At 46.1% G+C, this 14319-nt stretch overlaps 8 protein-coding genes across 8 annotated transcripts; 6 read left to right on the top strand and 2 right to left on the bottom strand.

Moving 5' to 3' along the window:
• Positions 1–1085: 1085 nt before the first annotated feature.
• Positions 1086–1660, top strand: N7478_008984 (uncharacterized protein; the record flags this gene model as incomplete). Its single annotated transcript, XM_056925198.1, has 2 exons — positions 1086–1274; positions 1481–1660. The coding sequence occupies 2 exons, from the start codon at positions 1086–1088 to the stop codon at positions 1658–1660; spliced, it is 369 nt and encodes a 122-aa protein (XP_056777924.1).
• A 1009-nt stretch (positions 1661–2669) lies between these two features.
• N7478_008985 (Zn(II)2Cys6 transcription factor domain-containing protein) lies at positions 2670–4142 on the top strand (the record flags this gene model as incomplete). Its single annotated transcript, XM_056925199.1, has 2 exons — positions 2670–2738; positions 2961–4142. The coding sequence occupies 2 exons, from the start codon at positions 2670–2672 to the stop codon at positions 4140–4142; spliced, it is 1251 nt and encodes a 416-aa protein (XP_056777925.1).
• A 916-nt stretch (positions 4143–5058) lies between these two features.
• Positions 5059–6171, bottom strand: N7478_008986 (NAD(P)-dependent alcohol dehydrogenase; the record flags this gene model as incomplete). Its single annotated transcript, XM_056925200.1, has 1 exon — positions 5059–6171. The coding sequence occupies one exon, from the start codon at positions 6169–6171 to the stop codon at positions 5059–5061; it is 1113 nt and encodes a 370-aa protein (XP_056777926.1).
• Positions 6172–7068: 897 nt separating this feature from the next.
• N7478_008987 (uncharacterized protein) lies at positions 7069–7632 on the top strand (the record flags this gene model as incomplete). Its single annotated transcript, XM_056925201.1, has 1 exon — positions 7069–7632. The coding sequence occupies one exon, from the start codon at positions 7069–7071 to the stop codon at positions 7630–7632; it is 564 nt and encodes a 187-aa protein (XP_056777927.1).
• A 66-nt stretch (positions 7633–7698) lies between these two features.
• Positions 7699–8306, top strand: N7478_008988 (Aminoglycoside phosphotransferase; the record flags this gene model as incomplete). Its single annotated transcript, XM_056925202.1, has 2 exons — positions 7699–7888; positions 7984–8306. 2 exons carry the CDS (start codon positions 7699–7701, stop codon positions 8304–8306), a joined length of 513 nt encoding a protein of 170 aa, XP_056777928.1.
• A 967-nt stretch (positions 8307–9273) lies between these two features.
• N7478_008989 (glycoside hydrolase family 32 protein) lies at positions 9274–11378 on the top strand (the record flags this gene model as incomplete). The annotated part of the gene is made up of 4 exons (XM_056925203.1): positions 9274–9441; positions 9499–9580; positions 9641–10464; positions 10521–11378. 4 exons carry the CDS (start codon positions 9274–9276, stop codon positions 11376–11378), a joined length of 1932 nt encoding a protein of 643 aa, XP_056777929.1.
• Positions 11379–11738: 360 nt separating this feature from the next.
• N7478_008990 (uncharacterized protein) lies at positions 11739–12158 on the top strand (the record flags this gene model as incomplete). Its single annotated transcript, XM_056925204.1, has 1 exon — positions 11739–12158. One exon carries the CDS (start codon positions 11739–11741, stop codon positions 12156–12158), a length of 420 nt encoding a protein of 139 aa, XP_056777930.1.
• A 203-nt stretch (positions 12159–12361) lies between these two features.
• N7478_008991 (uncharacterized protein) lies at positions 12362–14224 on the bottom strand (the record flags this gene model as incomplete). The annotated part of the gene is made up of 4 exons (XM_056925205.1): positions 12362–12565; positions 12643–13848; positions 13914–13994; positions 14045–14224. 4 exons carry the CDS (start codon positions 14222–14224, stop codon positions 12362–12364), a joined length of 1671 nt encoding a protein of 556 aa, XP_056777931.1.
• Between the last annotated feature and the right edge of the window lie 95 nt (positions 14225–14319).

The raw sequence follows: 14319 nt of genomic DNA on the forward strand, positions 1-14319 counted from the left end.
CAGCCTAAATTTCTGAATATTTCTATATATATACTACTATATGGGGCGTAGGTTCTGCCGTGAAGAGATCTGAACATCGTCATTCAACTTTAAACTTAACTCATAATATCTTTGTGCACCCAATCCTTTCAACTATTTAACATAACCTTGGAAGCTTGAAATCACAAAGCTTTGAATAAGCTAGGTTAACTTGGTACATCCCGGTTTAGTGTTTGGCTTAAAAGATAGTTGCGGAACATTCCGTGGAAACCCGTACATAATTCCAATATAGGTTAGTAGAGCGAGGTATGCCTACAAAATTAGTACCTAGCAACATCCTGTATACATTGGAATCATTCAAGTAGAGGACCCGATTTTTAATACCATAGGGAATGAAACATCATCACTCTGCATGGAACGCCTTTGTCCACGCGACTCATCGGGCGCCCGCTCAGTCTTCTAATTCATCTCATCTCTAAAATTCACAATAAGTCAAATGACAGTTACTCACAAACCCAAAAATAAGAAACAGTCATCATGTTCAACCAGTCCAAATCTACACAAATTACATTCTGCACTCGGAAATAGTATAGATGGTAAATATAGATTTACCAAGGCTTAGCCATTCATTCGACCCAGGGCCAAACACGTTTTTCTTGGGGGCCAGTCCAAAACAACCAGTCTGATTGGTCTGATCGGCTCATTTGCATGTTTGACAGCGCGCGATACAGCCGGATCCTGCTATCTGTGGGGTCTTAGGGGGCTGAATGTGCTTGGCTGGCAGTTTCCACACACCCAGCCCTGTGGTTCAGCCTCGCGAGAACGAAATTAGGAACATCAGGGGGATGGAATGTAATTTCCGTGAGATTAGGATTATCTGTTTGTTATATATAGGATGTTGCTCTTCGTCATTCCGAGGTTGAAGTCAAGTTCAATCAAGTTTCAAGTTGCTCAGCCCAATACACCAAGATCGTTCTCGAGTCAGACATACCATCGAGAACTTGAATTCAAACATTTAAACATTCAAATTGAAACAATTTAATATACGCATACCCACGGTCCGCAGACTACCATATCATAAGTCCGCATCCTTCACCACAACCATCATGCGATCAACATCAACATCAAGGCTCGCGTGCCATTACTCCATCACCCACAGCCTCTTCCGACATGATTACGAGATCATCTCAGCGAATGGGAAACCGAACTACCACGTGAACAACTCACATTTGACACCCGGCAAACCAGACCTAACGTTTCATGTCGGATCGGACGCCAAGGGCCCCATCGCGGGAGTATGTAAATACCGACACTTCTCCTCAGATGCGATCATCGGACTCGGCGATCCCAGCCATTCACATTCACATTCACATTCACACCAAATAAGCTGGGAACATTTCACGCGCGAAAGCCCACTTTCATCTCGATATTCATTCCGAGTCAAGTTAGGCGGTGGTCGAGCACGCACATTCACTTGGCGAGTCAGTAATCGGCTCAACAGCAGCAGCAGCAGCAGTGGAGATTTGTCTTGCAGTCGGTCCACATCAACGTCATCGGTACGCTCGGGTTCAGGACCAAGTTCATCCTCATCATCATCATCATCATCATCATCATCCTCATTTGGATCTTTGTCCGGGACATCGATGGAGAAGTTCAAGTTGGAACTGGAACTGGTGCATGAATCGAGTAACCAGCCGATCGCGGAGTTATCATCCGGAACCACGTTTTCCAAGAAAGCGGGCCAATTGAACATTTACAAATCATACGGAGACCAATTCGATCTATTGGTACTTATAACGGGACTAGCCTTGCGTGAAAAAATTCGCCGAAGTCGACCCGCCGCGGTACCTGGGCAATAAGGCATCGATATCATAACCCGAAGTCACCGCAGGTCGGCGTTTAATTCGGGGAGAAATCATAATCATGCTTAATGGCTGGAAGCGGGGACGGGTGAGCGGAGAAAAGCATAACTAAGACACCTGCAGTATGTAGTAGTGTGCGAACCCCACAAAGGAAGAAGAAAAAGAGCAGGAAAAGAGCCGGAAAGCAGGAAAGTCGAAAAAGGACCGACGGGGGACACTAAAAAGAGCCAAGACTGCCCATGATTATACGAAGTGACGAAGGATCCTACAATACATTTTATATTATATTAGACTTTGTTTTAATTTTTACTTTTTTACATTGTCTAGGCGGAAGCATTTTGTAGTCTATTTTTATTTGAATCATGCCAATTACGTGTACCGTATATTGTATAGTCCGGATGAATCGTCCTGGAGAACATCGTTAAATGTATACCACACTGAAAAATAGAGTTACTACTTTATTAAATCTTGGCTATTATAGTCTCTAGCATAATGAGGCAGTGCAGAGACAATGTTTCAGAGCAACTTTAAAGCGTGTTTGATCGACAGGGTTCGCCCTTAGTCAGCCAGGAGTCTTGAATCCTGTTGCCTATTATTGTCTGTTAGTAGTTTGAGTCTTTGCAGTTGTCTGGAGTTTTAGTCAAATCGAGTTAGTCATTTTTATTTTATTTCATTTTTTTACCCGAGGAACTATTCTATGTTCACTACATCTAGTTTATCTTATACTCTCCCTCCTCCTTCCCCCATAGTTAATCCCACCACACACATCTTCCCTCAACATCCTCAACCTCCACGATTGATCATCATGATCAATTCGTTGGCGTGACAATGGCACTCCGACGGCCACATCGAAAATCAAGACATGGGTGTTTGGAATGTAAAAGAAGACGAGTAAAGGTATGAACGAGTTTCAAATTGATCCTCCGATCTGTTCCCCAATTTCCCCATTCCCCTTTTTTTATTATCTGCAGTCCATACGTAACTCCCTCAAAACCTTCCCCTTATACTCTGTTTCATATTACTTAAAAATGAGAGAAAAAAAAAACAATCCCCCAATTGGCTTGGAAGTATTAAACTATAACCACCCCCTGCTTACACTAACGCAATTCAAATCCATAGTGCGATGAATCTAGACCTACTTGCTCCAATTGTGCAAAACGTCATGCGGAATGTGAATATGGCTCATCTACCTCCCTCCTCTGGGCAAATGAAGAGCCCACAGGCACGCGATCAGTCTTCCGCACCTCAGGTTCAGAGAGCGGTCACCCAACAGAGTCAATCCTAGGATCACCAACAGCATCCGACTCCCTCGGAATCCTAGGCAGACTCAACAATGCAAATGCAAATCCCGAATCCGCCACAGCAACAATCATCCCAATTCTCAACCTCCATGACCTGGAACTAATGACCCAATGGTGCAACACGACCTATTCCTCGCTCTCCCGGAATGAAACCACGGACCAAATCTGGCGCAATGCCGTCCCCCAGGAAGCCCTCTCTCACCCCTTCCTAATGCACGGCATCCTAGCTCTATCAGCTCTCCATCTAGCCCGCATGGGCCCAGACGCCTCGCGACGAACAGCACATCTGAACCGTGCCGTCGCGCACCAAAACCAAGCCCTAACCCTCTTCCGAGAACTACTAAGCGACATCCAAGAAACCAACGCAAAAGCAATGTTCGCCTTCGCAAGCATAGTAGTCGTCTACACATTTGGTTTTCCCCACTCACCAGACGTTCAAGATCCCTGGTCCTGCATAGACGACTTCCACCAGGTCCTAGTTCTAACCCGAGGAATCCAACAAGTGATCAAGTCCCCGACAACCTTGCTCAAGGAAACATCCTTCGCACCAATTTTTAACGTGGACGAAACTCGTGCTCCTCTCCCTGAAGAAACAAGAACAGCCCTCTTCCAACTCCAAGAAGCAAATCGCACATGTGGAGCTCAAGACCCAAACCACGAAACAGAAATCTACGCCATAACAATCGACAAAATGGCCGACATGCTAAGCTGGACTTACGCGGGTGTCACAGCTACCGTTGTAGCGGGGCGATGGGCAATTGGTCTTCCGCCACGGTACTTGGAATTGCTGCGGGAGCGGGAATCATTTGCACTCGTGATGTTAGCGCATTATGGCGTGCTATTGCAATATTTAAAACATCGGTGGTGCTTTGACGAGTGGTGCGTGCGTGTGGCCAAAGCTGTGTGGGCGATCTTGGACGATCAGTGGAGACCCTTGATTCATTGGGCGATGCAAGAGATCCTCGGTCAGAATTACTTGGAACGGATTGACACTCTTTGAAATGGAGATGAGGGGCGGCTCCGGGGCCCCAAAAATCTCTGTAAAGTTTATTTGGTCGCGATCTTGTCTGTATTTGGTCATGCTTGGGATTTCTATCGTGATGGTAGTCTTGGATCTACCTCATTGTCTCTCGTGCCCCTCCACAAGGTTATTGGTTATACTGAGAGGGAAAATTGGAAAGAAAACATCCGCCATGAAACGCAAGGAACATTAAAACCAGTCAAAATTTTGTTGGTGACTAGGGATCGAATTGTGTTTGGATATAACTTGCAACACCCACGACAGGTTTTACGTTTAAGCGAGTACCACAAAAACAGACCACAGAGGCAATGGCCTCGAACCAAAGGCGAAGAACAAGGTCAAGATAACCGGTACCTTGAATTCAAAAACCAAACCATTATCACCAGCGCCGACAGAGTTGGCACTGATAAAAATGGAAACATGCTGCAGTTTGTACTGGCATGGATCTATCGCGGATGGAAGTCACAAAATCAGGATAAGTGTACGGGCGGTGATGTTAACGACTAGGGATGAAAAGGAGAAAAAGAAAAAGCCGACAATGGAAAAATATTCCTTCTGGGAAAGCTACTTGTACTATAACTGACTGTTAGTGAGCGGATCTGTTTAAATACCCCTAGAATAGTCTTGAGTATCATTTATTTCATGTATGTTGTATGATTAGGTAAATTTAACCATTTGTATACTTCAAATATAATCTGGCTTCCTAGATACACAAAGAGCATATTTACAGACATCAGCGAAGTATCTCGCATCACAGTATATACACATCCGAGGTCTGAATCAAATACCCCCAATTTCAACCTAACCCCAAGGTCCTCTTCTAGCTATATACAAAACCAGGCGTAAATCCCTCCTAACAAATCCTCCCCACGCAAAATCCAAATCCTTGGAAAATTCAAAGCTTGGCCTCCACCTGCTCCCCACCATTCTTCAAAACGAACCGATACCTCGCCTTCCCATCATGCATATCCCCAAGAGCCGCATTAACATCCCCCATATCCCTCATAGTAACCCACGGCAAAACCCTCTTTCTCGCCGCCAACTCCAACATCTCCCTAATATCCGCCGTGGACCCAATATTCGACCCCGTAACCTTAACACTCTTCTGAATCAACGACCAAGCCGCAAGCTGCGGCAACGGATCCTCCGGCGCACCAACCTGCACAAAGACCCCATCACGCTTTAAAAGTCTCAAATAACCCGAAAAAGGCATATCACCGCCTGAAACAGTAGAAAGAACCACATCCAGCGATCGAGAATGAGATTTCGCCCACCCCTTCTCTTCAGCCGTGGCTATAAAAGCGTCCGCACCCAGTTTCTCCGCATCACTCTTCTTGCTTGAAGAGCGGGAAATAGCAACGACTTTCTCTGCACCGAGAGCCTTTGCAAAGAGAATACCTAGATGTCCTAGCCCGCCTATACCAACGATACCCACTGTTTTGCCAGGACCAACACCATATTTCTTGAGGGGCGCATAAACAGTTACACCGGCACAAAGTAACGGCGCCGCCTGAAGTGAGGGCAACGAGTCCGGAATCTTGAATACAAAATGCGCAGGACCACGCCACTGCTCCGCAAATCCTCCAAACGATTTACTTTTATCTGCATACCGCGCATTATAAGTCCCCGTCATGCGCTGACAATAAGATTCCTCACCATCAGCACAAGCTTCACAGTCTGCTTTCAAACAAGAACCGCTCTGAGCACCGACACCAACTCGATCTCCGAGTTTGATTTCTCGGGATGCTGCTGAAGAGGCCAGAGTTGGGACACCGGATCCAATCCGCGTCACTATTCCGATTATCTCGTGGCCGACGACGCAGGGGTAGTCTGCTGGTGCCCAGCCTGAGCGGAGGGTGTGAATGTCTGTTCCGCAGATTCCGCAGTGTGTTATGCGGATTTCGATATCCGTTTCTGTGAAGGGTTTTGGTTCGAAGGTTGTGTATTTTAGGGGGCTTGTTGCGTCATGGGCGACCCAGCCTGAGAAGGTTTTTGTGGGTGCAGACATCTTGTCGGTATAATAGTATTTTGTATTTGTTGTATCCGTTTGAATTGTCTCTTTGGTTGATTTCGTTTTGTGATGGGACTGTTGTCGTTGAGATGATTTTTCGAGTTCAATTGTCTTTGTATTCACAGGCATTTGGTTTCGTGTGGGGTCGTGCGGAGAGCCGCGGTAGTTGTAGAGAGGTGCGTTTTGCTGATTGTCGACGAGACCTGTTGTTCGATTTAAATCATCACTTCCTGGTAGTAATACCGGAAATGACTGAGTTTATAGATGAGATACCGAGGTGTCTTGTTCCGTGTAGAGGAGAAAAGAGACCATTGATGTCAGTCGAAGGACTTGAGCTTGCCGATTTGGAGCCGAGGAACTTGCCTAATTGGGGTTAGTGCTCGGCGACTGCGGACTGTGGATCGATGCTGCCGAAGACTGATTCTGATGTAAAGCGATTATACTCTATTTACATATCGTTGACTTATGCTTAAAATGGCACTTGTTATCATATAAAGGAGAGATGATAACTGTATAAGATAGGTAAAGAGGAGGAATAAACGCACCATTTCGCTTTCTTCCGATACTGTTTTGGGAGCCGAACAATTTGCTATTTGACTATTCCTGGGAGAGTTCTCAGGAATCAGATGAGTTCTCAGCCTCGTGTTTGACGTGAATGTCACACCTTCCATGACTTGAATAATCCAGCTCTCTATGCGGGAAACAATTGGGATTCAATGTTTGCTGGCGGCCCTATCATCACATGATATGAGGCTGAACTGGGCGCGTCTTTATGTGTTCTGACTGGCAAACAAATTATCGAGGCCAACACCAGCTTATTCCAAGGCTCATCTATTCTCTTGTTCCCATGACTGGACTTCTCTTGTAAACTCCCATCCTATCCGACTTCTCAATATGCAACCACGTATGTGCTACGACGATGCCACCTGGGAAGAAAGCGAGGAATTTGCCGATACTTGGGTGCGCAAGTTTTTCAACCCCGACATCTCCACACCGATCGGAAACTTTCTCTCCGGACACCAGAACCCAGGTGATGCCATTTCCTTTGATATCTTGGGAAAGAGCTACTTTCATATTGCCCTTTGGATGATCTACGAAACAGGTCCCGCCGGTGTCATACGCATTCCTCTTCCAGGTGCTATAATGTTTCCTGAAGAGGAGCAGCGGTATGAGGTGGCCATTATGCGGTATCCTTATGACCAAACTTCAATACGGGTGCCTTTTATTTATCAACAGGGCTCTAAGAGATCTCGTCCACTAGAGCTGGGTCCTTATATTATTTTATCTCATCTCAAACACCAAAGAAACAATGCAATTCACTCTGCCGATGATTGCCGACGGAAGTTCATTGCAAGATTTCTCTTCCGCAAATTAGCACAGAAGTGCCAGCTTACGCAGCGATGGGAAGCATCCATAAAGGCCCCTTCAAAATCTGGGGCGATGATTTCGCCTAGGTAATGTTCTCGTTAGTAACGACAAAAAGATCGTGGGTATTGTGGATTTCGAGTTTACACACGCTCCCCCATGGCGGCTACTCATCGAATGACCCGCGAGTACTGGCCAAATGGTCTCGAAGATTGGACCAATATCTTCGATTGCCGTCTTTGCACATTTCTTAAGAGCATGATAGATTGTGAAGATACTGCTATCAAGGAAGGATGGCTCAAAGAGGATGAACGACTTTCTGCCCCAATGCAGGAAAGCTGGGAAAGTGGTGACTTTTGGACTGCATATGCTGCGCAGAATGCCTTTGCATTCGATTTGCTATATTAAAAGAAGATTGATCAGCGCTTTTTGGACCCGCTGTAGGAGATATTGAGGATGTGTTGAAGCAAAGACTCGATCTTCTAAGCCACGAGGAGAGAAATGAGATGGAAAGACTTGTTGCACAGAAGCTCGAAGATATGAAAACTAGGGTCCTGGCTTGGGATCCCGATAAACATACCAAGTCTCATATAGATATCCCCAAGAAGTATGGTGCAGAGACAGAAAATGAGGCGGAGGACGAGGCGGCTGATACGGAAACCCCGAAGCCAGACCATGACGAGGTTCAAATCACCGAAGCGGGGCCAGACAAGCCTGATACCCAGCAAATATCCGAAAAGCTGACCCAGCTTTCAACTAGATCATAGAAATTTAGTGAGTGATCATTAGTTTCTGAGCATCCCTACACTGCCAATTTCTCGTCGTCCTGGCAAAGCGCACTCAGCCCAGTAATAATAGAGCGTTCGTGTAGACGAAGTTGGGAGGTGGGAATAGAAAACCCCTTTGTTTAAACTTATAGATATTTATAAAACAAAACAAAGTAAATAGATAGCAAAGAAAATAATACTTGATACTAATATAATTTTACATTGTTGACTTTTACCATTGGCTGTACTATTGTTTATTCCTTTATCCATATGATTACTTATCCTACTATCCATCATCAGCTTTGGGAAAACCTTGAAATATTCAAAGTTACTACTATATTGAATGTTTCTTTTTTAGATTAGTTGCTATTTCTGACCACTAATACCTTTCACTGTCTCATGCTGAGGACATGGCTATAGTAGCACTAGTATTGAGTTATAAGAAATCTTTTTGTTTTTTTAGAAGAGCACTAATACTATTTGAATAGTTGAGTAAAGCTGCATTTAGGCTTGGCTCAGAGAATATGCATGCTTTCATCCAATTTATAATTTCCGGTGACCCCTTTAATCAAATGTAAAACATTTGATTCCAATAATTTATAATATCCGTGGTGACCATGTACCCCGGAGAGTTCAACTCGGGATCCCGCGACATCATCGCTGCGACGATCGTCGGTTCGGCGGATAATTCGGGGTTTCATAGGGGAATTTTCGGTACTTGGCAGCACTCTCATTCGGCAGTGGGGAAATGTCAACCCCATATTCGACGATTTCGAATTTAGCTTCGATTCCCTATTCTGCAAGTCCCTATTAATGACTCCACTAAAAATACCAAGCGCCCGAAGATATGGCGATTCAATCCCGGACGGGCACCATGTTGCACTAGATCAATGAGCAAACATATTATAAATGGGCACTTTCATTCCCTGTGTTTTTTTTTGGGGGATCTGAGCAGTGAAAATCAACTATGAAGTCGATAATATCAAGTTGGTTGGCCATTGGGGCTTTTGCCTCATCGGCATGGGGGCAAACACTCACGAGTAGTGAAATTGAGAAGATGGGAAACAATACGTTGTTTACTCTCGCGCGCTGGAGACCATCTTCTCATTTTCTTGCACCTGCAGGCTGGATGAATGTATGCAATGTCAAATTAAGCTTACACTTTGGCTCAAGCTAACGATAACTTGAATAGGATCCCTGTGCGCCTATGTATGATCCTGTTCGGGATCTTTACCATTTACATTATCAGTTCCATCCAAATCATGTTGCCTGGGGTATGTTGTCAATTTTGTTTCTAACCTCTGACTTCAAAATATTAACCATTGAGTTTATAGGCAACGTATCCTGGGGACATGCCACATCCCAAGATTTAATTACCTGGACGGATGTCGATCACTATCCCGACGACGAACTCCCAGCTTGGAAGGACTACCAAGCCCAATCAATTGGCACGACCAATCTAACCAGTTCTCACCATGACCCAGAACTTTACAACCACCTGTCAATTTTCTCAGGCAGTGCTCAAGCTGTTAACCTCACTGGCGGAGTCGATGGTACAATTCTCGCCTTCTACACAGGTGCCTCCGAACTTCCAACTGCATGGAACGAAGAGTATTTCCCAGGAACAGAAAGCCAAGGGCTGGCGATCTCCAAAAATGGAGGCCTCACATGGGAGCACTATGAGAATAATCCCATTCTCAGTGCTCCTCCCGGTGATTGGAACATCACTGGCTGGCGTGATCCGTTCTTCATGCCATGGCCACAACTGGATACATTATTAAACATGACTGAGCCTCACTGGTACGCTGTCTGGGGATCTGGTATTCGTGAAATTGGTCCTCGCATGCCATTATATCAGGCTCCTGCCTCCGATCTGACTAACTGGACATTCCTGGGTTCTCTTTGGGAGCCAGAGAAGAATACATCGCTTGGAAGTCTTGAGGAAACCGGCTCGTATGGCTTCAACTTCGAACTTTCCAACTTCTTTTCGTTTGGCGATCGATACTTTGTGAGCATGGGAGCCGAAGGAGGCAATACCAGCTTCCATCAGAACAAATGGTCATTGTGGAATGAGGGTAATGTGTCCGTTCGATCCAATGGAAGTATCGCTTTTGAGCCCATTTCTGGAGGAGCAAGTGACTATGGTCTCCTTTATGCGGTAAGAAACGCCAGCTTTACCCTTTTCCTGTGTCGATATCTAACAGTCAATACTAGATTAACTCATTCGATGACATTAAGAATAACCGCCGTATTCAATGGGGTTGGGCACAGGAAGATTTGAATGACTTTGCCGCCACACAAATGGGTTATCAAGGCGCCTTCTCACACCCACGAGAGATTTTCATCAAAGACACCCGAGGCGTTGCCCATGACCCCTCCAATACCACACTGACAAGCTCCCGTTACTTCAAAAACCCCGATGGTAGCTGGACAGCTAGTACTCTTGGTGTGCGTCCCGCCCCCGATGTTATCAAAGGTCTCCATCGTGGTGCCCAACACACCAAGTATGCGTGCAGTAAGCGACGATGTGACAGGCAGAAGATCAACCTCCCATGCAACCTCACGTCATCTTACCAATTCAACGTGACCATTGAAAATACCACTGGGATGGCTGGAATCACCGTCGGTGCTTCCCCAGACGGCGAGGAATACACCAACATCTACTTTGACCCTTCGAGCAACGAAATTGTCGTGAACCGCACCCATTCCTCTCTCATTCAAGATGCTAATAATGCCTCTCACGTTGGTTTCTTTGAGCCTTATCAGCTCAAGCAGAAGAACGGCACATACATCACGGAGCCTGTCCAGTTGAATGTTTTCATTGATGGCTCCCTGGTAGAAGTATACGCCAATGATCGTTTCGCGCTTACTAGCCGGATTTATCCCAGTCGAGAGGATAGTACCGGAGTCGCTCTCTTTGTTGCCGAGGGTGCTGATGTAAAATATTCCAATCTTGAAATTTGGGATGGTCTGTTAGATGTTTGGCCGAGTAGACCTCAGAATAGCAGCTCCCTCTTGGTCTGGGACACGGCGGCTGCTACGGGCAATTATACTTGGTGGGCGGGCAATTAGGAATGGGCTTAATAGAAGTAAAAACGATAAGATGAAAATTGAAGAGTCATTTATCTTAAGATATCTAAAACACAATTGTTGTCTACGAAATTCTACTATCAATCCGGCGAGCCTATACTAATCCCGCTGGAGCCTAAACCCGCTGGAGCCTAAACCCTGTCGTAATAAGTGGTGTTCTGAAGACAAGGCTATCAACAAACTCCTCTTTCCCCCCACCCTACCACAAATACCTGCAGAGTCTGGTATACAGCGAAATTTGGCAAAGACTGTACCAATTGATTGATTGTTTGTTTCTTTCCGAAATCACAAGAATCCATTTCACAAAGCTTACTAGCAGCTATACAGTGCGACATTATAAACATGGAATCGCCCCTCCCCGAACAGCTGTTTCTCGATCTTCGCGTCGCAGAAGTAATCAATAAAACGGCGAGAATTCGATTGGTCGAACCATGGGCATCTCGCTACTGTATAGCGATTTCCGAGAAGCGCTACGGAGATGCAATCTACGCACGATACCAGATAGATGGAACGGCCAAAGATGGTATATACACAAGTCTGCGCGATAATGGTGATGGAATTGAATCACACGAAATCAGTGTTTACGACAGTATTATGGAAGACGCCCGAGAAGCTGCGGAGGGATGTCCTGACCTTTATCGTGATGCACTGCTGTTCTACAGCAAATCAAGTCCAAATGACAATCGACGGGATATCATTGAAGGACTCTTCGATATAGGATCAGACCATTCTTGCACACCTGATCTTCCATCCAGTACATAGGGAGTCACCCGCCCACCGAGGATGAGAGCAGGTTGTGATTGGTATATGGCTGTCATAATAAGAAGCAAAATCGAAGCTGCAAGCACCGAAATGGATTAAAATAGTCACACACAAGCAACACGCTGTATTTACATGCTCGCTCATCAATGTATATGTACAAGAGAAAAATTATGATGCTAAACGATGCGCATTTTTCATATCCTTTATTGAGAAGGGACTCCCATAAGATCATCAAGTTCATCACTGGTCAGAGTACTCCGGCGGCGGTTGCCAGACCGGCTGGATGCTTTATCTGGTCGGCTTCGTTTGCGGGACTCACGCTCCTTCCGAGAAGTCTCGGCTACTCGTGCTTCAGTTTCAGCTGCGGCGAGTTTCTGATGGACGCTCATCGATTCAGTTCCGTTGTCCTAAAAGCAAAATAAAACCGGTTATTAATTTCTTTTTCGAAACTTGACGTTAGGCTGTTCATTTCAAGGTTACTTACCTCAGATGTCTTGGAGTCAGTCTTGCGGCGTGATGGGCGGCGGGTCACAGCATCGGACTTGTGGGCCTTGATCTGGAGTGTTTCCTCATCGGCGCTAGGCAAGCATGGTGACCCTTGCAGACCGGGTGTGAATGAGACTTTCCGAAGGCGTTTTGGCCTGGCCGCCGCATTGTCACTTCGTTCTTGCAGGGCCCGCTCTGCACGTTCGGAAACTTTGCGCACCTTAGACCGAGGCATTGAAGGCTTCTCGGCTTCAGGCTCCGGTGCTTGGTCTCCGACAGAGCTCATTTCTTCTTCTTGCTCATCCTCAAGAATTGGCGAGATAGGTTTACTGCCTGTTTGGTCCTGCATGTTCACATCATCGATCGAGTTGATGCTTAGGTCGAGGTTCATTCCCAGTTTCAGTTCCTCCACCCGCACCGAGTCCCCGCCATCCGTGAGACGACGCTGCCATCCATCCATCATAGCCACAGCTTGCTTCCAGCGGCTTTCCATCTTCTCCCAACTTTGACGCAGGCGCATAATCTCCTCGTCCCGTATTTCAACCTCTTCTAGCGGAACAAATGAGGGGTTCGTGAGCAGTGTTCGTAAATGATCCAGTACTGTGTCCATTCGCGTTGAGAGCTCCTCACATGAAGTGGGAAGCGTGGTCACCGCGTTGGAGGCTGTTTTCTGTGGCCCAGTGCTTGTAGCCAAACCAGCCATTTCATCGCCTTGATCGCCGTTATCCGCCTCGGGAAGACCTTGGAGCTCTTTCAAAGTCTCAACCGTGTTCCGCGCCAGTTCGATTAACGTATCATTCTCGTCACTGAGATTCTGGCAAAGCTCGGTTAAGAAATCGGTTGTCTCTTGTTGAAGGCTGTAGCCTGGATCGTTAACTCGGTCACCTCCACCACTGGAACGCAAACGTGATCGGCTTGACCCGGGGTTGATATTGATAGTAGTAACACTCAACCCCTCACGCTTCCCTCGTTGTCTCTCGCATAGATGTGACTTCAACTTCTGTAATTCAAGATCGCGCTTGCGAACATCATTGGCGCATTGAGAGCGAACTTGCTGAACAGTGGTTTTCATGCGCTGTACTTGCTCCTTGAGACCACGAATTGTCGTATCGGCGCCGGACATGTTAGAGCGTAGCGAACGCTCTTGGGCCTCGCTCAACGCTAGCGATCGCGATAATTCGGATGTTCGAGTTTTCAATTTCCCCTAGAAATACGCAAAAAAGGTCAGTCAGCGTTGTAAACTCAGTTTTGAGCGAACTTTCCACATACAATCTCTTGCGTTTGCTCCGACTCGGTGGCGCGCAAGGCCCGAATTGTTGTTGCCAAATTCTCCCGGTGCTCAGCTTCTCTCTAAAGAATTGTTAGATATAATGCGACGCTGATGAATAGTATTGACTGACGTCTCTCCTCAAAACTAGGTCATTCACCAAATTGATGACCCGAGCCATTGTAGCTTCTGTTCCTCCCTCCTCATTTTCAGGTTGAGCGAAGTCGATCGCATTTCCGTCATTTAATAACCCTCGCGCCAATAAAATGTTGTTGACATATGTCGACGCTGCTTGCAGATTTTGCGCCTCCATGACGTTGCGACAATGCGACGATGCAGTGATGTGGAGCTGGCGGAAGATCCTCAAAGAGGAAGAAAGTAAACATCGTAAACAAATCATGACTAAGC

The sequence above is a fragment of the Penicillium angulare genome, assembly GCF_028827245.1.
Source record: "Penicillium angulare strain IBT 27051 chromosome Unknown utg000005l_segment0_segment0, whole genome shotgun sequence".
In the NCBI taxonomy this organism is placed as follows: domain Eukaryota; kingdom Fungi; phylum Ascomycota; class Eurotiomycetes; order Eurotiales; family Aspergillaceae; genus Penicillium; species Penicillium angulare.